The 22,670-nt window shown below is 55.0% G+C and overlaps 1 protein-coding gene across 1 annotated transcript in view; it reads right to left on the bottom strand.

Annotated features, from left to right (window-relative positions):
* PKP3 (plakophilin 3) overlaps window positions 1-10,205 on the bottom strand; it is a 27,952-nt gene extending 17,747 nt beyond the window's left edge. The window contains exon 1 of the mRNA XM_026657658.1: window positions 9,980-10,205. Within this exon, the coding sequence (XP_026513443.1) occupies window positions 9,980-10,205 (226 nt within the window). The remainder of the gene's footprint in view (window positions 1-9,979) is intronic.
* Between the last annotated feature and the right edge of the window lie 12,465 nt (window positions 10,206-22,670).

Here is a 22,670-nt window from a genome sequence, read left to right as displayed (position 1 = left end):
CTGCTATTCCAGCCCTGGCCCCACGCAGATCTGCCAACACACCCCAGGTCTGTTCTACAGCCCCTCTGCTATCCCAGTCCCAGACCTGCACACGGTTCTGCCAGTGCATCCTCATGTTGCCCCATTCTACTCCCAGCTATTCCAAACACAGGCCTCTCTAGAGCAGAGAGGCGGCGGTGCTGATGACGCAGACTGGTCTCTGCTGGGCCCAGGATAAAGCCGCTGAATGCTCTCACATGTGACTCAAGGTAGGGAGGGCTGGAATTTCGCAAGGGGCACATTTTGTTAATCTAAAAATGGCCCTTTTTTCTCTCACATCCATGTTTTTTGTGAAATTTTTCACAACATTTTTCACAAACCCTTTATTGCATTTTTTACCCAATATTTTTATTGGAAATTTTACCGACCATTTTCATTTCTCAGTTTCTATTTTTGAAAAAAAATTTTTTTTTTAAATTGGAAATAATTTTTCAAAAGAAAAACCCTGCCGTGGGCCTACCCCCCCGCCGCCCCATTCATTTCTTAACAAAGGCAAACAAAACGCTAAAAGAATACAAGCGAAACAACAATGTTGGAAATGGCCGCTCACATTCCCCAAAACATTGCGAGACCCAAAACCTTTGGAACAACTGAAAAATGGGGGGGGGGGGGGAGGGGATGGTGGGTTTGGGTTTCTTGTTTTTTCTAGTTTCCAACCAGGTCCCAAGCTGGGGTAGGTTGAGGTAGCTCCACTGGGGTCAATGGTGCTAGAGTGATGTACACCCTGGAGGAGCTGTGGCTGGCTGGGCTCCATTGAGGTCAGTGGGACTCTCCAGCTGAGGGTCTCTGGCCAGACTGTGCAGGGAGGGAAAGGTTCGCCAAGCAGGCCTTGTTTACGCTGAACGGCTCACCGGGAAACTGAACTCTCCCCTTCCCACCTGGTTTCCCCACCCCCTTTCCCAGCCACACTTGCTCTTGTTAAGAGCGGGCCCGTTTAACAGCGGCCTTAGGTACAAAGGGCCTTTAGAAGGCAACAGCTGGCACGAGTCCTGGAGATCTGAAGGGAGGAGCCTGGCGGGTGAGTGGAGTGCAGTGTGGTGGAGAGGCTAGTGAGTAGGGAGACCAGATAGCAAGTGTGAAAAATCGGGATGGGGGTGGGGGGTAATAGGTGCCTATATAAGAAAAAGCTCCAAATATCGGGGCTGTCCCTATAAAATTGGGACATCTGGTCACCCTACTGGTGAGCGATTAGTTTACCATGGGAGACCTGCGCTGAGACCCAGCTGGGGTTACAAGTGGAATGTGTCCAACCAGCTTCAGTTCGACCCATGGTCAATATTTGTCCCTGTTACAAAATCAACAGCAGAGCTAAGAGCGGCTGGGGGTGTCTGCAGCATCTAAGCTCCCATTTAAAGGTAACTGAAGGCGGCAGTTTCTCTTCTCACTGACGCCATTGATGTCACTGGAGATCTCCCTGGTTTACTCTGGTGTCAGTGAGAGGAGAACAGTTCTAGCCCTGGTGGTTGCCAAGAAACCCTTCCCAGTTTAGCCAACGCTGGGTTAGCTCAGGCTGATGTCGTAGGTGGGGGGAGCCTCACTCTCGCTGCCAAGAGGCTTGAGCTTAGGAAGCGAGATGTGGGAAGAGTCAGCCGAAACAAAGAGCTCTGTGTGGCTTGAAAGCTGGTCTCTCTCGCCAACTGCGATTGGTCCAATCAAAGATATCACCTCCCCCACCTTGTCTCTCTCATATCCTGGGACCCCCACGGCTACAACTGCACTGCCTAAGGAAAGCCAGCTATCCGAACACCAAGCAGCCAGAACGCCATCAGCTTTCATTTGTGATGTCATCACCCCACTAGCTCACCAGCGGGCCAGAAAGTCGTCCAGGGTAGCCAAGAGCTGAATTTCTGCACGCTTAGCACCTTTCAAAATCCAGCCACTTCAGTTAGGGGCCTAACTGGGAGCTGAGTTGGGTTGACAAACTGTCTCATTCACTCCATGGAGAGAACTGATGGAGATGTGGAACGTACAGCAAAGCTCCCTCTCCTTTGATTGCTGTCTGGTTTGGCAGCTACACTCTCTCCCCTCCCGCCTCCGGGGAACATGGGGCTACTTGCCCTATTGACAATGTTTGCTGTGCAGTTGTAGCCGTCCCAGGATATTAGAGAGACAAGGCGGGCGAGGTAATATCTTTTATTGGACACTCAGAGCTGGGTGTAGCTCGGAAGCTTGCCTCTCTCCCCAACAGAGGTTAGTCCAATAAGAGCTATTACCTCCCGCAGTTTGTCTCTCTATTGACTTAATGACAGAGGTCAGCTCTTCAGTGTTTTCTAGCAACCCAGGAGATGCAGGCTGGGAAGTGAAACCATGCCCAGTGCTAGCGCTGAGAGGCGGGCCCAGCATTCTTTCACCATACTCCAGGTTGAGCAGGATAATTGCTAGTCCTTTTCAATTCTTGCTTACCAGGACAGTGACTGTAGATCATTTAAGGAACAAGTTTTGGAGCTTACTTATTGACAGCTGGCCTGAAACACAAGTGGATGAATAAAATGAAAGTGGGACTGGGTTCCCAAAGGCATTGTGCAATTTACTGCCATTCGTAAGATTACCGTCATTTGCATACTGATTTTCATGTCGGTCCTGCCTCTCCACACTGCAAAATCCTCGCTTTGTGACTGGACAAACCATCCCAGCAGTTGGCACAATCGGCACCTCTCAGGAGAGGGCTGGGATAGTGGGGAGGCTGCAGGTCAGGACTGGGGTACGTTGGCAGAGTGCTGGGATAGCCTGCACAGCACCTGGCTCCATTCCCCCAGGCGAATGTTCTACTGCTTGGGAAAGCCAGGGGTTGACAGGAGCAGTTACAGCCTGGCCAACTTAGTGACTAACCCAACCGTGCCCATGTCTCCAAAGGGCTGGAGCCCAGGCCCTTCTCAGTGGGCTCCTCCACCTGCCCCACAATACCCTGCCTGGGCCTTGCCACTATTCTCATGGCTGGGTTTGCCCCTTCAGCAGCAGGGAGCCTGGGAGCAGTGAGGCCCTGAGAGGCTGCTTTGTATAAACACATTCCTCCTGCATGCTCAATTCCCCGGGAATCAGCCCGCATAGGTTGGGTGTCTGTTGGGATGAAGTAAAACCTGGGGGAATCTGGCAGGAGGAGATGGAAACATACATGCTCCAATCTCTTGCAATCCCTGGCAGGATCAAACAAGCCACGGAAGCCCTGTCACATGCAGCGATATTTGGGGCAGCCGAACAGCTCACTCCACCTCAGGTGAGCCTCTCCTGGGAACCCTTGTGTGGGGGGGTTTATTGTCTGTGGGTTAGGACGGCTCCATTTGAGCTCAGAGCTTTCCACAGCCTCTTCCTCTCGCACGGGCAGGACCGTGAGGAGATGTTCCACTTACCAATGTTCCTGTCCCTTGCCCCAGCTCCCCAGTGCATGATCAGGGAGGAAGCCCAGTAGCTGGCCTCTCTCAAACCCCATCCCCAGGCCTGCTGGCCAGCCAGTATGAGTGGGATGGGAGAGATCACTGTGTCTACAAGGAGACAAAGCCAGAGCAGCCACACTGCACTGACAGACACAATCCCAGGAGAGACAATGCCAGAGACATCTGCCCAGCTTGATCCTGCAGCGCTGGGAGGCATCACAGCAGAGGGGGTTGAACTGGCCCATTAGAGGGGGCCTATCTTTGGGCTGGGAACGGCTACAGCTAGGGTCCTTGCACCAGGTCCTGCAGTAAATTGGCACAAAGGTCTGGGGGCTTCCAGCACCTACATCCCAATCTCCATCTCAGAGGCAGAGCAGAGACAAGGGATGGGAGCGGGCTCAAGACCGTCTCCCTCTCAACTCTGCTGGCCAGGTGACCCCTCAGGAGTTCCTGACCCATAAGCTAAGAGCTTCTGCCAGAGGGCCATGCCAGTGCTAAGAAGATCCTGCCAAGTGGCAGCTGGTGAGGAAGATCACAGCCCCATGCTGGGCCCTAGCCACAGCTCTGCTGTGGCATAACTCCAAGGGCAGGCTCTCTGAGAGGGACACACTGGCCCTGCTTGGCTGACTTGCTGGTCGCTGGAGTTTGGGGCAGGAGGGAAAAGGCCTGAATGAGTTAGTGCCTGAGGGGGTGGGGCACCATCGGGACTGCCATGGAGACAGCACAGGTGGCATTCTCCCTTATCAGTGAGTACACAGAGTAACTGATAATGCCAGGGACCCAGCTCTGTGTGGGCAAACAGGGGCCCCAAGGCCAGGAGATGGAGCCCCGGCTGCCCCTAGAAGCTGGGAGTGGAAATCCTGGCACTGGAAACATAAGAACATAAGAATGGCCATACTGGGTCAGAACAAAGGTCCATCTAGCCCAGTATCCTGTCTTCAGACAATAGTCAATGCCAGGTGCCCCAGAGGTAATGAACAGAACAGGTAATCATCAAGTGATTCATCCCCTGTCGCCCATTCCCAGCTTCTGGCAAACAGAGGCTAGGGACACCATCCCTGCCCATCCTGGCTAATAGCCATTGGTGGATCTATTCTCCATGAACTTATCTAGTTCTTTTTTTAACCCTGTTATAGCCTTGGGCTTCACAACATCCTCTGGCAAGGAGTTCCACAGGTTGACTGTGCATTGTGTGAAGAAATACTTCCTTATGTTTGTTTGAAACCTGCTGCCTATTCATTTCATTGGGTGACCCCTAGTCCTTGTTATGAGGAGTAAATAACACTTCCTTATTTACTTTCTCCACACCAGTCATGATTTTATAGACCTCTAGGATATCCCACCTTAATCCTCTCTTTTCCAAGCTGAAAAGACCCAGTTTCCTTAATCTCTCCTCATATGGAAGCTCTTCCATACCCCTAATCATTTTTGTTGCTCTTTTCTGTACCTTTTCCAATCCCAATATATCTTTTTTAAATGGGGCAACCACATTGGCACGTGTGTCCAGCATCCGGGGCTCTGCCCCTGACGTAGCCCTGTGCGTGCTGCTGGGATACGCTCAGAATACAGAAATCATCCTACTAACCTGGCAGACTTCCACCACTTCCTGTGGGGAATGAGAACACACCCCCAGCTCCCCCAGCACGTACCCCCAGTCAGAGCACATGCATGACTGAGAGGCACCATGTGTCAGGGAGCCCAGAGTTCTCAGGGCAGCACCTACTATCCAGGGTAACGGGCACCCCCACCCCCGTTTGCCCTGCGTTGTTTCCCAGTGTCATTTCCCTCCACTGTTAGGGATTAAACACGACTGGTGCCTTCACGTCTCCCGCCTGGAGAGCCTGCGTGTGGCTCAGGCTCTGCATCTGCACCACACAAAGATATTCCTGCACTATAGGGAGAACATGCCACCCTCTGAACACAGCTCAAGGGCCACCACTTGGAACAGAGAAGAGTGGAGAGGGCCCAGAATGGTAACAGCAGAGGGTTAGCGTTGAGATGCATGGGCAGCGCTTGGGGGGGGGGGGCAGCACTGAAATAGGAGAGGGGCTGTAGGTCAGGACTGGGGTGCATGGCAGTCGGGTGGGTCCCAGGGCTGGGATAGCAGAGGGGCTGTAGGTCAGGACTGGGGTACATGCAGAGTTGGGTGGGTCCCAGGACTGGGATGGCAGAAGGGCTGTAGGTCAGGACTGGGGTACATGGCAGAGTCGGGTGGGTCCCAGGGCTGGGATGGCAGAGGGGCTGTAGGTCAGGACTGGGGTACGTGCAGAGTCAGGTGGGTCCCAGGGCTGGAACAGGAGGCATTGCTACCAAGTGGCACGGAGTTGCAGTCTAGTGCTTTCCTCTCACTCCAACTCCTGCCGTGTGGGGTGGACAGACGGCACTACACTTGACTCACACTCACTGCTCTTGGCTGTCTGGAATCCTGCCTGCCCCGCCTAGCTTCCCCAGCTCCCTCCCTGTCTAGGTGGCTGCTTCTCTGGGCAGACCCAGACCCCTGTCATTCACCTGCCTGCCCCAGCCATGCCCTCACCCCCGGCCAGCAGTGCAGGTTAACTCCTGAGTGTATGACAAAGTTCAGTGAACACAATACACCTGGGGAGAAGAGGTGGGTGCACAGGGGCCTGCCCTCTGCTCCCCACACTCGATCCCAGCTCCAACACCCCCTCAGTCCTGGGTGGCGATGGGAAGAGTGGGGCGTGGCAGGGATGCCTGTCTTCAGCGAGAGCCTGTAGCATGCCCAGCTCCATGCCAGAGCCCAGCCTCAGGGATTGGATTCCATGGCAGGATGGAGGCCGGGGCTAGGCCCAGACAGGTGGATAGCATTGATCAGACAGGTCGGTATCTCGGGGGTGAGGCCCAGTAACTTCACTGGCTGCAGGTCGCGGCACCGTCTGCCCTGCTGGGACACATGACACTTGGCTTTCAGGGTAGGGAGAATCAAGAGGGCTGTGCGCTGCATTGGGTCTGCAAAACAGCCGTTCTGGGGGGTTTCCATGGCTGGGAGCTCCCGCTACAGCAGGGGCAGGCAAGTAGCAAGCTGTTACCTCGGAGGAGGGGCAGAGGAAGGAGAGGTACATTTCCATGCCTCCCCTCAACCCCCACAGCAACGGCCCCGGCTCTGTGCTTAATTTGTGCCTCAGCCCCGGCACCTCCGGGCCTGGCAGTTCACAGCCCCGGAACCTCTGCGTGCTGCATCAGTCAGAATGTAAAACGATTGCTTGACCCCGGCCCCTCTTTCATTACAGATTAAACCTGCCCTGGATCCCACCCAAGCCAGCGATTTCCTCCTCACGCTCAACACTTCCTATCTTAGCCGAATGCAGCCCGGCCACCAGCTCTGATTTCTTCTGATCACCAGCTGCCAGCCCTCGCTGGGGGCACAGCTCTTCTGCCTGCTCCCAGGGGGGAGGGGCTCCGCAACCTCCTTTGCTCTGCCTGCCTTTTCTGTGCCTCTCCTCAGCTTGTACTTTCCTTTGTTCTAGCTCCCTTCCCCACATTAAACAAACAGAAAATAACAACCTGTGGCTTTTTCTGTACCTGTTCCCAACCTTCCCCTTCTACATACTCAGTAACTGCTTTGGTCCATCAGCCCCACCCCACCCCTCAATCTGTTTCACCCCAGCTGCAGACTCTGTGTCAACAAAGGCAGAGAGGAGGCAGCCTAATGGTTCTGTTGGGCAGTCCCCTGGAGGGGCAGGCAGGCTGTGGTGCTGGTCCCAGTGCCAGGAAGGAGCTGGGGGGAGCATTCCCGGGGTCTGGCTGCAGGAAGGCGGTGGCGTGGCACTGAAAACACGCCTTTCACCTAAGCCCCAGCACTGGCACGCAGGAATCACACTCATCTCCTGGCCTGTCTCCTTGGGAGTGAGAACAGGGGAAGAGTTTAAGAATAAGGCCTTTGTGTCTCAGCCTGGAGTCAGGGAGCTCAAGTCCCTAGGGGGTTCCCGCCGTGTGGTGCTAGTCACAGTAGCGAGATTAGGGGCAACAGTCTCTTTTAGTGAGCGGAGACAGGCAGCCTTGGAGAATGCCTGTCAGGCTGCAGGAAAGCAGTTCCTGGGCTAGGACAAAATTCCAGGGCAGGGTGAGGGTGCAGCACTCAGAATTAGATTGGGTCGGAAAGAGATCAAAGGAAGGAGAAGCCACAAAGGCAGCTCCAGGTGTGCGTGGGAACTGCTCGGCTGCTGGTGCTCAGATCCTGGCAGTTCGGGGAGATACACCCTTTGCCTTTCTTCACTGCCTTCTCCACCCAGCAGCCTCAGAGCACTTCACAGGCATTAATCAAGTCAGCCTGATAGAGGGTTTGTGCAACACCTACAATGGGGCCCTGGTCCATGACGTGGGCTCCTGGGAGCTACCACAACACACACAATAAACACCACCGCCCCAGGAGGCAATTGGCATTGGACAGGTGCGGAACCGATGCACAGCGAGGCTAAGGAACTTCCCTAGGTCACGCAGGAAATCCATGGCAGAGCCTGGATGAGAACCGATGGACCTGAGCCACCACTGGCCTGCACCAGTGGGCAGTGAGCGTGACACTCTCCGATTCTGAGGGGGTAGCTTTTTACACCCAACTTGCACTAGTGTGAACGGCTGCTGGGATCCGTCCCAGGCCTCCCCACTTACAGTCCTGGGCTGTAACAAGCCATCCTCCCCCCAGGAGAAAGGCGCAAGGGTCTTGAGGGACAGGAGGTCAGTTCCCTCCAGCCCCTCAAACACACACTCTCTAAACACAGTGACATTAAATGAAATAGCTACTAAATGCTTCACTGTCACACATCCATAATAGACAGAAACCTCTTGGGTCTGTCATCCCACGTCTAGTCTGCTGGGTGCCGTAGGGACTGTGACTGGGGGGAGTTAGGGATCGTGCACAGGGGTCAGAGATCGGCTAGTGCACGAGACCCTTCGCTGGAGGCGTGGGAGCAGCGCCTCGGGAACGTTCCATGGGGCAGTGATAAACTAGATGCATGGAGTGAGCGGGGGCTCCGCCAGCTCAGAGGCAGCCGTGCAATGCCAGAGCAAGTAAACAAACAGGTCTCCCCCAAGCCAGTATTTGAAACCCACCACAGTCCTGATCCCTGCTGACATCTGCTGGATTGTGGCTACTGGCATAGCTCCGTTTCAGCTGTGGGGGGGCATCCTCTCCCCACCCCCAGCTTACAGTCTGGGCCCCAAATCCAGACATCCTAGCAAGTAAAAGCCAGTGGTACAAACATGTCCAGGGGGCACCTGGCTTGCATGCTACAGAACCTGGGGGGCGGAGGGGAGGGGGCATTCTGAGCAGCACGTGGGCTCAGCAGCTTGCACGCGAGGCCTTGTCTCCAAATGATTTGAGAGGCTCATAGACAGCTAAGGGGGTTCTGGAGTGGAGACCCACTGCCCGGCTGGAGGAGCCGGGGCTGTGTCTTCCATGTACCGACCGGGGGGGCAGAAACTTCCCCCATGGGGAAAAATATGAAATTTTAGACGTTTCCAAAAAACAAATGCCCACCCCTGAAAAGCGAATGCTGGGAGTTTCCCCAGGCCTAGCTCACAAGTGCCGCTGGCAAGTTCTCCCCCAGAGCGTTGAGCCCCAGGCGCCCTGGGGAAAGATAAACACACTCCCGTCCCTTGCCTCATTCTCAGGCCTCACCCCGCCCCAGAAAAAGAGAGAAAGGAAAATGGGGCGGGGCGGGGCTCTGGGTGTGCTGGGCTGTCAGGCGGGGAAGACCGGCCCTAGCGTGCAACCAGGGGAGGGCTGTTGCAAAACAGAGACACTGGAACTCCCCGCAATGCAATAAACAGGGAGTGCTGGAAAGCCCGGGCTGGATTCTTCAGGGAAGGGGCCAACAACAGGTGGGAGCCCCTTGCTTTGTTACTTTCTCTTGTGCTGGTGATACCCACAGGGGGAGCTGGCCCCGTCAGACAGTGGGGCACGGTTCACCCCCTTCCTGCCCAGTCTGCCCCACATGGACCCATTCCTTGGCCTCTAGGGCCCTGGCTGGAGCCCTGACGGGTTCTGCCCCCCCCTCATTTCCCCAGGGAGATTCCCCCAAGTTCGAGCTCCCTCCACGCAGTGTGGGCCGCGATTCTCCCCCATTAAACCTGCTGCACAAACCCGTAGAGAGAGAGCAAATGTACGGCACAAACAACAGCCGCCCGCCCGGGAAGGCCAGGTCACCTGTCTCAGAGGCAGAGCTCCCATTAACACAGCAAGGAGAGCAGCGCCTTCCCACGCAGGAGCTCAGCGCAAGTCACACACATTGGCCAGTTGAACCTCCAGCACCCCCCACCCCACCCCCGAGGGCAGGGAACGACCATTATCCCTATTGTACAGATGGGGAAACGGAGGCACAGGGTAGCAAAAGTGACTCGCCTGCAGTCACAGAGCAGAGCTAGGCCTGCCTCCCAGTCCCCACCCCCTGTATAATCCCATCCCCAGCAGAGGTGACAGATGAGAGGGGCTGGAGCCCTGCCCCCAAAGCCAGCAGTCCCTCGAGACGCCCCTTGGCATAGCTAGCTTTCGAGGGCACCGCGTCCTCGTCTGTGAAGCCCGTCACACTGCCAGTGCGGCCCCCCCCCCTTACCTTTGTCCTCGACGTAGTCGAGCCCTGGTCCGTTTGTCCTGGGGATGGAGCCGCTCTTCTGCAGCATCCTCATGCGGACCTGCTCCTGCACCCGGGCGCTCTTCAGCAGCTCCGCGTCGGGTGCCTCCTTGCTTTTCCTGCCCAGCTGCTGGTCCGAGGGCAGTGCCAGGGAGCTCACGCCAGCCTCCGGCTGCAAAGCCGAGAAGAAGAAGTTATTCTCCTGCATGGCTCCTGTCCCGGCCAGGCGGGGAGCGTGGCTCGGTCTGTCCCAGGGCCCTGGCTCTGCCAGGGAAAGGTCCCACTGTTGCTAACACCAGTTCCACTTCCTCTGTCCGTCTGAGCTCAAGGCCAAGCTGAGACGCCAGGGAGCTGAGGGTCTGCAGCAGGAGTGCAGGGTGGGGACGGCTGCCAGATCCTGCCTCGGCCCTGGCTGGGGAGTCAGTCTGAGCTGCTCTGGGGAGACGGCACTGGGTGCCCCCGGCCCACACCACCCCTATCCTCGCACAAGTGCTGGCTTCCTGGGATGGGACTCTGCCACTCTGAGACACGGTTACACCCCTCTGCCTAGACACTGACATCACCAAGGAGGCTGGCTTTCAGGCAGAGCAGGTCAGCCAGTTCCACCTTAAGCAGGTGAGGCCTTTGGCGGGGCCTGGCTTCCTCAACTTTAAGGTGGAATTGCAGGGATGCACAACCAGCCCCTGCCCTGCCACACCTTGTCAGCAGAGTAAACTAGCACAGGCAATTACTGGAGTCGCCACCCCATGCCTCAGGGGCCAGGGCAGCCAGGAGGATTGTGGGGATGCTGGCACCCTTCTCCCACCCGGACTGCGTGGGTAGCTAAGTGGCCCTGCTGCCCATGGCCTGATGTGACAGCACCAGGAAAGGCTGAATGCAGAGACGCTGCGCCATAAAACCCAGATCAACCATCTTGCCCTGACCTTGGTCACGGCAGCAGCCTCCTGGCTCGGGAAGGATTAGCACTGCAAGCCAGAGACTCCGATATGGAGCCAGCACTGGGGGCCAGGGCAGGAGCAGTTGCTGCTCAGGAGCTGGGGTAGTCAGGGGGCATTCTGTTCCCATGCGTTGGGGTCTGGTCCTGTTGGAAACAGCAGCGTGGGACACGTGCACGGCGGGGAGGGAGGGGGGGAAATCGGGTTTGATTGTGGGCAACAGCAGTAATACAGGCTGTGTGCTCTGGGCCAATTTCTCCTCCCTCTTGGCCGGGGGCACCTGGGAGCAGGAGCTGGTCCTGAATGTGCTGGGGGCTCATGGGGGAAAGTGGGTTCTTTTCCATTACATCCTAGGCTCCCTAGAGGGGTACACAGCCCCCAACTGGGCTGAGCTTGGGGCGTTCAGAGGGGCTGCAGCAGGGCAGGATTCGGGGCAGGACTCTCCTGGTCCTAGCGAAGGTCTTTCCCCCAGAGTTACTTTGAGGCAGGTGGGAGTGGGGGACCAAGGGTGGGGAATTGTGACTGGGGGCAGCCAGGAGGCCATGTTGCATTAACTGGGGCAAGAAGGACCCACAGAGAATGTTCTCATGGAACGGTAGCCACAAGCGTAATGGCACAGTCTGATAACGGGAGTCAGCAAAGGAGGCAGTGCGTGGGGGCCATGTCCGACGGGCATTGGGGCAGTGCACGGGGGCCAGCTGGGATGTGTGGTGGGCAGGGCAGGGAGTTGTGGTGGGTGGTGCACAGCGTGGCTAGACAGCAGTAGTTGGCCAGTGACTTAAAGTGGAGTTTAGCGAGTGTTGGATGGCCGTGTGGGGGGTGGCCAGTGTTTGAGCTGCAGGCATTCTGCAGATGTGGCATGAATAAGGGTAAGGGGGGAGAGACAATAAAAATTAACAGGAAGCACCATCACTTGGCCACATTATAGAGGCGCCTGCACTGGGCCAGGATGAAGTGAGTAAGGGGGCAGCCCCCCTCATCCTCCCTGAGAGACGAGCACAACATCCACATGCACTGCCTGGGCCTGCAATCCCTGCACTCACCAGCCCGCTGACTGTCTGTATCCCCAGCTGAGTGCTGACTGCACCTGTGCCGCGGTGCTCTAACACAAACACCCGATGCATGGGGGGGGGGGGGCATGATGCTAGGGAGAATAAAGCCAAACTTCGGTGCCTGACTTCACAGGGCAGTCCAGCAAGGAGAGCAGATGGCACTGGGCTGGAACTCAGCAGATCTGGGTTCAATTCCTGCCTCAAATACTGACTCTGGGTGCAACCGCAGGGCTCAGCTCCCTGCATGCAAAGCACTTTCGTAAGCCTGGCCCTTAATCTCTTTGTGCCTTGGTTCCCTCATCTCTCAGCTGGGGATGATCATCCTTCGTTTATCCCACCCTGTATCTCTCCTGTCTATTTAGACAGTGAGCTCTTTAGGGCAGGGGCTGTCTCTCCCCCTGTGTCTGTGCAGCACCCAGCACCCTAGGCCCTACTGTAATATCAAAAGAAGGGCATCCCTTGCCGCCAGGAAGCAGAGCCAAGCCCTCCGCACCCCTAAGCATCACAGTGGCCTATTAATCCGAGGGGGAAGCAGCTTGTCCTGCCTGTAATACTCCTGCACACAGCCAGCAAGTGACAATCAGGTGCATGCTGGAGATGATCCCATCCCCCTGGCAGAGTGTAATTAACGAAGGTTTGTGAGCACTGAGTGATGCCCAGATCAAAGGTGCTGGCCTGGCAGAGTAATAACAACAAGGAATAGCCAGGCCCAGTTGTTTAGCTTCCCCCAATCTGATGAGAGAAGGAATATGCAGGCTAGTACCGCCCCACTGTTCTGAGCACCCGGCTATTAAGCCCTGTCTGACTAACTCCAAACACTCAACACCCTCAGGACAGACCATCCCCAGCTTTAGAAGTGGGAACCTGGAGCCTATAGAGTGGTGACTAGTCCAGCCGGTGAGTCAGAGCTGGGAGTTCCCAAGCCCTAGGCTCTATCTGCTAGGCCATGCCCCCTCGCTACTACATTCCTGCCTGCTCCACTCACCGGATTGCCAATGCTTGCAATTTTTCCATGTGATATTCAGTGTTTTCTTAAAGCCCCAACTCCTAAACTCATACGGTTATGTGAGTCTCTTAAAAAACAAAAAACAAAAGTTTCTAGCCTTCTTGGTTGCAGAGAATAGCTTGAAAATGTGACCCCTAAAGGTTTAGAAACTAGAAAGCAAAGAAAAGGAACCACACAGTTGTTATTTTAAAATCCTGTGATTTTTTTAAGCCGATCTCACGATTTCGGTTGGCCTTACTGATCACACAGCTGCTAGAACATTATCTGTGTTTGCTCCACCAGTAGCTTTAAAAGTAAACTGCAAAAACATGTTGGTGCTGAGTGGGATTGTGTCCTTTTATTTTTCCTATGGGATTTGAAGAAAGCCAGAAAGGTTTGGTTGGTTATTAACATTAGAAATTTGTGTCCTTCAATGCACCTCTTCTGGCAGGCTCCCTGATTGACTGGAGAACTGGTAAGATGGTGTTACAGGTACTAAGGAATTGAAATCCAATTATGCTGTGTGTCCTGGGGTTTGAAAAGGGCAACAAAAATTATTAGGAGTCTGGAACAGCTTCCATAGGAGGAGAGATTAGTAAAATTGGGACTTTTCAACTTGGAAAAGAGACGACTAAGGGGGATATGATAGAGGTCTATAAAATCGTGACTGGTGTGGAGAAAGTAAATAAGGAATTATTATTTACTCCTTATAACACAAGAACTAAGGGTCATCCAATGAAATTAATAGACAGCAGGTTTAAAACAAACAAAAGGAAGTATTTCTTCACACAACGCACAGTTAACGTGTGGAACTCCTTGCCAGAGGATGTTGTGAAGGCCAAGACAGGGTTAAAAAAAGAACTAGACACATTCATGGAGGATAGGTCCAACAATGGCTATTAGCCAGGATGAGCAGGGATGGTGTCCCTAGCCTCTGTTTGCCAGAAGCTGGGATTGGGTGACAGGGGTGGATCACTTGATGATAACCTGTCTGTTCATTCCCTCTGGGGCACCTGGCACTGGCCACTGTCAGAAGGCAGGATACTGGGCTAGATGGACCTTTGTTCTGACCCAGTATGGCTGTTCTTATATTTGTATGACATGAAACTACATCTGGGCCCAGACTCACCAGACAGGAAAGATGCTCCTAGCATATAAAAAGTCAGATCCAGATTCTGAACCGCTCAGAGCTCGGCTCCATGGAGGTTCAGCTCCTTATAACAGGCACCATGTACAAACTCCAGAGCCAAATTTTGAATTCCCCACCACTACAAAGTTCAGGAGAGTCTGGATCTGAGCTGTTGGCCTGGGCTAACCTCCAAAAGCTGGTGAGTCTTAGTGCCCCTGAATCTGGGGTTTGTAACAATCCCCTGACCCATCCTGGTCCTTTCACTTAGTGGGAGGTTCGATGCGACTGGCTCTCAGTGCTCTGCGTGCAGAACAAGTTTGAGTTGGACACACAAACCTCTTCTGGCCAGATATTGCCTGACCACAGCATGGGTACAGGAGGGCGGGGGTCGATGGGAGCCCTTTTGACCTGCCCTATTTGCTCAATGGGGCAGGAGGCAGCTGCAGCCCTCACCTCCTCCTGGGAAGAAGACAAGAATACACAGGGCACAAAGGAGGACAATAGGGAACAGACAGAAAAGGACAGGGGAGAGAGCAGGAGCACTCGAACCACCGGAGAAGACAGCTCCATGATGGTATAAGCCACAGCAGAGCGTGAGGGAAACTTCCAACACAAGACCTCTTTAATCAGGAAATGAAACCAGTGTCTAGTGACAGGAGCTTATAGGGAAAACTATCCTCTTTTGGCTTGAAACCATAACTTCCAGCCTGCTGCTAGAACCCTGGCTCCCCTCCCCACCTCTGATGCAATGGGGTCTAGTGGTTAGCATAAGGCACTGAAAGCCAGGACACCGGGCTTTTATTCCTTATGCAGCCACTGACTCACTATTACAACCTTTGGGCAAATTGTTTTAACCTGCGTGCACCTCCAGCACTACAAACATAATGACCTCTCTGTGCTGCTCGAATAATGACACCGGCCCACCCCGGGGAGTTGCTTTGAGAGCTTTACATAAAAGATGCTACGTACAGCCACAGTCCCACTAATGTGATCCTCTGCACGCAGTCCCACCACCTGCGCTCCATCCAAGCGTCTCAGCCACTCCCCTCTTCACATCTCCTTTCATGCTTCCCTGCACGCCTCTAATTAATGCTCACCAAATGCCCTGGCATCAAAACCTTCCTGAGAACCCACTTGTTCCAGGAAGCAGCCCGGCTATAAAGGCCTCTCAGCCCTTCTCAGCCATCAATTCAATAAGGGAGATTCTTGCTAGTGCTGGCCAGCACGCAGGATTTCCAGTCCACAGGAACTTTCAATATTTTGAAGCAGAAATTCTAAAGTGTTTTAGTTTTGGAGTCACAGGCACATGGTGCTTCCAAAACTATGTTTGTTCCCACAGACCTTGGCTGAAATAGACAAAAAGCACATTCATTTCAATCAGTAGTTGGGCAGCCCTGCCATGCAAGGGAGTGGGGCGGGGGGAAGGGGACCCTTGGGCTTTGAGCTGTCACCATCATTGGTCTTTCCCAATGACCTTGTTAGCAGGAACTGGTGGCTGCCAGCCACTGTTAGTCACTGACCCCGTGGAACGTTTCCTTGTGCCACAGGCAATCCGGCTCCCAGAGCAACTGGGGCTGCTTTCAGGGGAGGGGCATCCCGGCCCGGCCCTGGGGGTGGGTACACATCCCTGAGCTGGGACCGGATGGGACAAAGGACTCAGCCAGAGCAGCAGCAGGAGACCTGCGAGCCAGGCACCAGAGATTTGTAAAGGCCTGTTGCAAGCTTCTGCCAGGGCCTTGCGGGGAGGTCTGGAGACATGGGTGCTAATGGGGACCTGGATCTGAACAGCCACCAGCTTCCCTGCCTGCGTCCAGCTCCAACAGCTGCATGGGGAGGAAGAGGCGCCAGATCCCAAGGTGTTGACTCCCAGCTTCCCCTTGGCTTATTGGCCAAGCTCCGGGGTCAGGGTGAGACCTCCCATGGCCTCTCCCAGGACAGGGTCTCCTGCCCCAGCAGTGCACGGGGCTGGCTCATATGTTTCCCCAGCTTGGAGTGCCCTGCTGTTAAGGAAACACTCCCGCCCCCAGTGCGAGGAGTCTGGCTGGCTCTGCGGGGGGCATGCAGGGCTCTCTGCTCCCACATCCTGGAAGATCTTTTTAGGCCCTGCAAAGCCTGGGCTTGTGTGTGGATCCCGGCCTCCCCCTGGGGAGAGGGCAGGGACACGGAGCGGAGAAGCTCTCCCAGCACAAGCCTGCACTGGCCCTTCACTGCACAGAGACGCCTAGTGCCCCAGCTCCCCAGCAAGCAGCAGGTTCCTCCCCAGGGGAAAGGAGTTCCCACGAGACGCTCCTCCCCACTCAGCAGGTACTCGGCAGCAGGGCACGGCGCTTCTCTGCTGTGGCTGCCTTCCTAGAGCACAGCTCCCCACGACTGAGTGAACGGGCCAGGTGCATCCTGGGCACGTACCCTGTGACGGGAGCGGTGCTCTGCTGCAGCGCCCGTGTTCCCCGAGTCAGTCGTGGGCAGTGGGTCCCTTCTGGACAGCCCAATGGGCAGGTTCAGTCTCAGCAGTGGGCGCGCAGCGCATCCTGCCAGCCAGCCTGAGACCTGGGAGAACACAGCACACCGCCATACCTGGAAGGAAACGTACCGTGCACTGGGGCGTGCCCAGGGGATGGCATTACACCTGTCACTACATGCTGATGAAAGGCCAGCTTGGGACACCCCTTCCTTTTTATTTCAAATTTAAATTAGTGGTGAATTGATAGAGCTCATGAAAGTGATGGACGGTTGGTGACAGGGAAAGCAGGGCAGGGAGAATGCAGAGAGCGTCATGGGGACAGGTGCCATACAAGCTTCCTCAAGCCAGCTCTGCCACCGCACCTCAACCCTGCCTGCAGCCCACTGCTCTTTCCCTGCTGCCCACAGCTCTGCCAGCGCCCCTCAGTCCTGCCTGCAACCCACTGCTCTTCCCCTGCCGCCCGCAGCTCTGCCAGCGCCCCTCAGTCCTGCCTGCAGCCCCCTGCTCTTCCCCTGCCGCCCGCAGCTCTGCCAGCGCCCCTCAGTCCTGCCTGCAGCTCTGCCAGCGCCCCTCAGTCCTGCCTGCAGCTCTGCCAGCGCCCCTCAGTCCTGCCTGCAGCTCTGCCAGCGCCCCTCAGTCCTGCCTGCAGCCCCCTGCAATTCCCCTGCCACCCGCAGCTCTGCCAGTGCCCCTCAGTCCTGCCTGCAGCTCTGCCAGCGCCCCTCAGTCCTGCCTGCAGCCCCCTGCTCTTTCCCTGCCGCCTACAGCTCTGCCAGCGCCCCTCAGTCCTGCTGCAGCCCCCTTCTCTTTATGTCCTGACTTGCATCATCCTCACCTCACTCCCAAGGCACTTCCCACCTGCTGTGGTGCACGCCCAGCTCCCCTAGCCCTGAGGCCGGGGCAGGACTTGTCCGATTCCATCCAGCCCGTGTTCACTGGACCCCAGTCCCCAGAAATCAAAGGCTACTCCACTAACCCTACTTCTCCTTGTACAACACGTTAAATGCTTGATGCTGGGAGCTGAATTTCTCCTTGGCCAATGTAGGCATCTTGGTGCTGAGGTGAGAACACCCTAGGAGGCCACAGGCCTGGAGGAGATCAGTGCCCAGCTACCTGACTATGGGCCAGATCCCAAGCTGGGGTAACACCCCCACAGTAGCATTTAACTTCAAAAAGGGGAACCACACACAGATGAGGAGGCTAGTTACACGGAAATTAAAAGGAACTGTCACAAAAGTGAAATGCCGACCAGCTGCTTAGAAACTGTTGAAAAGTCACCATAACAGAGGCTCAAACTACATGTATTATCTGACAACCTCCCACCCCCCCCCCGCCAAGTGTCACCAGAGCTAAACAGCTGAGTAAGAGAGGTGGCTAGAGGGAAAAAGGCATCCTTTGAAAATAGGGAGTCAAATCCAAGCAAGGAAAATAGAAAAGAGGGTAAACGCAGGTGTAAACGTCTAATAAGGAAGGTCAAGAAAGAATTTGAAGAGCAACTAGCTAAAGAAACAAATATGAAAAGAAGTTTAAGTGCATGAGAAGCAGGAAGCCTGCCAGACAATCCGTGGGAGCACTGGACAGTCAAGGTGCTGGAGGAGCAAAATGAATTCTTTGCACCGGTTTTCACTGCAGAGGATGTGAGGGACATCCCCACAACTGAGCCATTCTTTTTCAGTGACACATCTGAGGAACTGTCCCAGATTGAGGTATCAGTCGAGCAGGTTTTCGAACAAGTTGATAATTTTAACAGTACTAAGTCACCAGGACCAGACAGGATTCACCCCAGAGTTCTGAAGGAACTCAAATGTGAAATTGCACAGCTACTAATTGTGGTATGTAACGTAAGGCTTAAATCAGCTTCTGCACCAGATGACTAGAGGGTTGCTAATATAACACCAATTTTTTTTAAAAAGCTCCAGAGACAATCCTGGCCAGGGCCGTCCCTACCCATACGCAAAGTACGCAGCTGCGTAGGGCACCAGCAAATTTGGGGCACCAAATTTCCTGGTGCCCAGCGCAGCTGTGTGCTGCTCCAGCCCCTGCCCCACCTCTTCCCCAGGGCCCCCGCCCCAGCCCTGCCTCTTCCCACACCTGCTCCACCCCAGCCACCCCACTCCACCCCTTCCCCAAAGGCCCTGCCCTAGCTCCGCCTCTTCCCACTCCTGCTCCGCCCCCACTCCACCCCTTCCCCAAAGCCCCTGCTCTGCTCTGCCCCCGCCCCACCCTTTCCCGGCCCCAGCCCCGCCCCTGCTCCACCCCCACTCCCCTGGGGACTGCAGCAGAGCCGGGCATGAGCTCACCGGCGGCGGGAAGTGCAGCGACCTGACCCCAGCTGTGCCACCTGTGAGTGCTGGGGGGCAGTTCCCCCTTGTCCCCCAAGCCAACCTGCCCCTCCCCCCCGTGGAGGCCTGGGGCCCCAACCCCCTCCCCGTGGGGGGGCTGCATAGGACCCCAGAATAGCTAGGAATGGCCCTGATCCTGGCAATTACAACGCAGTAAGCCTAACTTCAGTACCAGGCAAATTGATTGAAACTATAGTAAAGAACAGAATTATCAGACACATAGATGAACACGATACGTTGGGGAAGAGTCAACATGGCTTTTGGAACGGGAAACCATCCCTCACCAATTTATTAGAATTCTTTGAGGGGGTCAACAAGCCCGTGGACAAGGGGATCCAGTGGACAGGGCCGGCTCCAGGCACCAGCTTACCAAGCAGGTGCTTGGGGCGGCCACACCGGAGAGGGGCGGCACGTCCGGCTCTTCGGTGGCAATTCAGCAGTGGGTCCCTCGCTCCCACTCGGAGTGAAGGAGCTCCCGCCGAAGTGCCGCAGATCACGATCTCGGCTTTTTTTTTTTTTTTGCGTGGGGTGGGGGTCTGCTTGGGGCGGCAAAAACCCTGGAGCCGGCCCTGCCAGTGGATATAATGTATTTGGACTTTCAGAAAACCTTTGACAAGGTCCCTCACCAAAGGCTCTTAAGCAAACTAAGTAGTCATGGGATAAGAGGGAAGATTATCTCGCATCAATAACTGGTTAAAAAATAGGAAAGAAAGGGTAGGAATAAACAGTCAATTTTCACAGTAGAGGGAGGTAAATAGTGGGGTCCACCAAGGATCTGTACTGAGACCAATGTTGTTCAACATATTCACAAATGATCTGGAAAAGGGGGTGTACGGTGAGATGGCAAAATTTGCCGATACAAAATTACTCAAAATAGTTAAGTCCAAAGCAGACCGCGAAGAGTTACAAAGAGATCGCACAAAACTGGGTGACTGGGCAAGAAAATGGCAGATAAAATTCAATCTTGATAAGTGCAAAGCAGTGCACATTGGAAAACAATCCCAACTAGTCATACAAAATGATGAGGTATAAATTAGCTGTTACCACTCAAGAAAGATCTTGGAGTCACCATGAATAGTCTCTGAAAACATCTGCTCAATGTGCAGCGGCAGTCAAAAAAGTGAACAGTGTTAGCAACCATTAGGGAAGGGATTGATAAGACAGAAATATCATAATGCCAATATATAAATGGTTCGACACCTTGTACACTGGGTGAGGTTCTGGTCACCCTAGCTCAAAAAAGATATATTAGAATTGGAAAAAGTACAGAGACGGCCAACAATAATGATTAGGAGTATGGAACAGCTTCTTTATGAGGAGAGATTAAGAAGACTGGCACTGTTTAGCTTAGAAAAGAGATGCCCAAGGGTGCATATGCTAGAGGTCTATAAAATCATGAATGGTGTGGAGAAAATGAATAGGGAAGTGTTAGTTACCCCTTCACATAACACAAGAACCAGGGGTCACTCAATGAAATGAATAGGCAGCAGGTTTAAAACAAACCAAAGGAAGTATTTCTTCACACAACGCAGAGTGACCTTCACATCATTGCCAGGGGATGTTGTGAAGGTCAAAAGTATACCTGGGTTTGAAAAAGAACTAGATATGTTCATAGAGGATAGGTCTGTCAGTGGCTTGGTCAGGGATGCAACACCTTGCTCTGGGTGTCCCTAAGTCTGACTGCCAGATGGTGGGAGTGGATGACAGGGGATGGATCACTTGATAATTACCTGTTCTGTTCATTCCCTCTAGGGCACCTGGCACTGGCCACTGCGGGAAGACAGGACAGTGACTAGATGGACCATTGGTCTGATCTAGAATAGCCATTCTTATAACTCCAATGAGGCCAAGGAGCTGACCCCATTTGTGCTGTGGGGACAATACATGAGAGCTACCAGGCAGTAGATTTTGCACCCAGGCCTGCTGGGGAGCGGGATGAGCTCTATTAATGAAGGGCCAAGTTAAACTCACACCATCACCCACCACCAGGAGGCAACACATCTTCCTTACAAACCACGGCTCCAGGACACACAGCTCTCAACTCTACCCACGCCCTCCGCCCCAGCAAGGAGAGCTGTCTGGCCACACCTCTGCCCAGACTCTTCCCCATTTATCCCCCCCTCTGCTCCACTCACTTGTCCATGCTCCAGCCCTTCTCCCCCAGCCAGCAAAGGCATCCTGCAGCATCCCTTTTGCCATACCCTTGGTGCTCCCCACCCTCTGCCCATCTTTGTCATGGCAGCTGCATGGCTCTGAACCCTGGCCAGGGAACACTCCTTCTACGCCCTTTCTTTAATGTTTTTTAAGCGCAGGAGGGAGGCATTGCCTGCACCCTCCACTGGCTTCTACCAGCCAGAGCTCCAAAAAAGTTCACGCAACTCCCACCATGGAAGCTCCCACACTGCACCTTCACTCTCTCCCGACTCCAGCAGTGACAACACAACACAGCTAGAGCTCAACACCCGTTGTGCTTAGTACCATTATTGCTATTGCACACCTAAGGAAACCGAGGCAAGGAGCAGTGACGTGACTGGCCGAGGGACACCCAGCTGTCTGGCAGCAGAGAAGTTGGTCCCCTCAGTGACACAAGCTGGGCTAATCTCCGGGGGCTACCCCACTGATGAGCAGCCACCCACCTGAGTAGCGTCGATGGAGTCACAGGGGTGATTCACCTCAGTAGCTGCTCGCAGAGAGGAGCAACCGGGCCCTTTAAAATCAGCTGCAATGCCCTGAAAGAGCTAGACAATTACTGGGTGGTCCGGGCCTTGGGCTGGGGCTCTTTTGACTTGCCTGGACCAGCTCTGTCAAAAGCCATGGGGCTGCCCACAAACATCCCAGGACACAGGCACGGGAGGTGGCAATAACACTTGCCTTAGGGAGTCAGCTGCTTTGACACCCTCCCTCACCCCCATCACCTCTGCTCCAGTCACCCGTCACCTGCAGGACCACTCTGGTGCCCACGCCAAAGCCCGTGCCCTGTTCTGCTTCCTGGGCTGGGGCTCATCAGTGCCAGCCCACGGCCACTGCAAGGGGGTCGGCAGGCCAACATACCTTGCAAGTTCCACCCCAGGAGATGCCCTCAGACCCTGCCCACTCCCGTGGACATTACTACACTGGGCTGCAGATGCCCCTGACAGCACCCCGACCCACATGGGCTCAGACCAGCCCCGCATCCAGCTGACTGAGTCGGAAAATCCTGCAGCCTTATTAACCGAGGGAGCCGAGAGAGAAAGAATAGACGTGGAGACGTACGGTGCCCGCCGCCCTGGAGCGCATGGTGCCCTGCAGCATTCTCCCGACGACGACGGAGGCAAACTCCCACACGCCGTGGTCCAGCGCCACCGAGGTCCCCGGGAGATCTCCCCTTCCACAGCCAGATGGGCCGACGAAACTAACTGTGCAGCAGCTGTGTCTGCGGTCTGGGAGCGGGTGACACCCACTGAGCTGATCCAACCGGTTGCTGTGCCTTTGTTGCGTGTGTGTGGTTTAAAATGTAATCGCCTCAGAGACAAGTTTGTACTTTCTGGGATTGTGGTGGAGCCCGGCTTATACAGCTGTGAGGGGAGCTGCTCAGCGAGCACCTTGGCAAGAGCTGGAGCGCAAGCTGGCAAGCAAGGCCCTGGGGAGGTGCCATGCCTCTCTCAAAGCTTTGCTGGAGGAGAACAAGGTCCTGATCTGAACTGCCCTGACATGCCATCCCAAACCCTCCATGGCTGGGCATGTGAGCTGGGCCAGCCACAGAGGAACCTGTGAGCAGGCTGGGCTATTG

This window comes from Terrapene carolina, unplaced genomic scaffold (genome assembly GCF_002925995.2).
Source record: "Terrapene carolina triunguis isolate 2854851 unplaced genomic scaffold, T_m_triunguis-2.0 Scaffold261, whole genome shotgun sequence".
Classification (NCBI taxonomy): Eukaryota; Metazoa; Chordata; order Testudines; family Emydidae; genus Terrapene; species Terrapene triunguis.
This window is presented reverse-complemented; position numbering and strand designations above follow the sequence as displayed.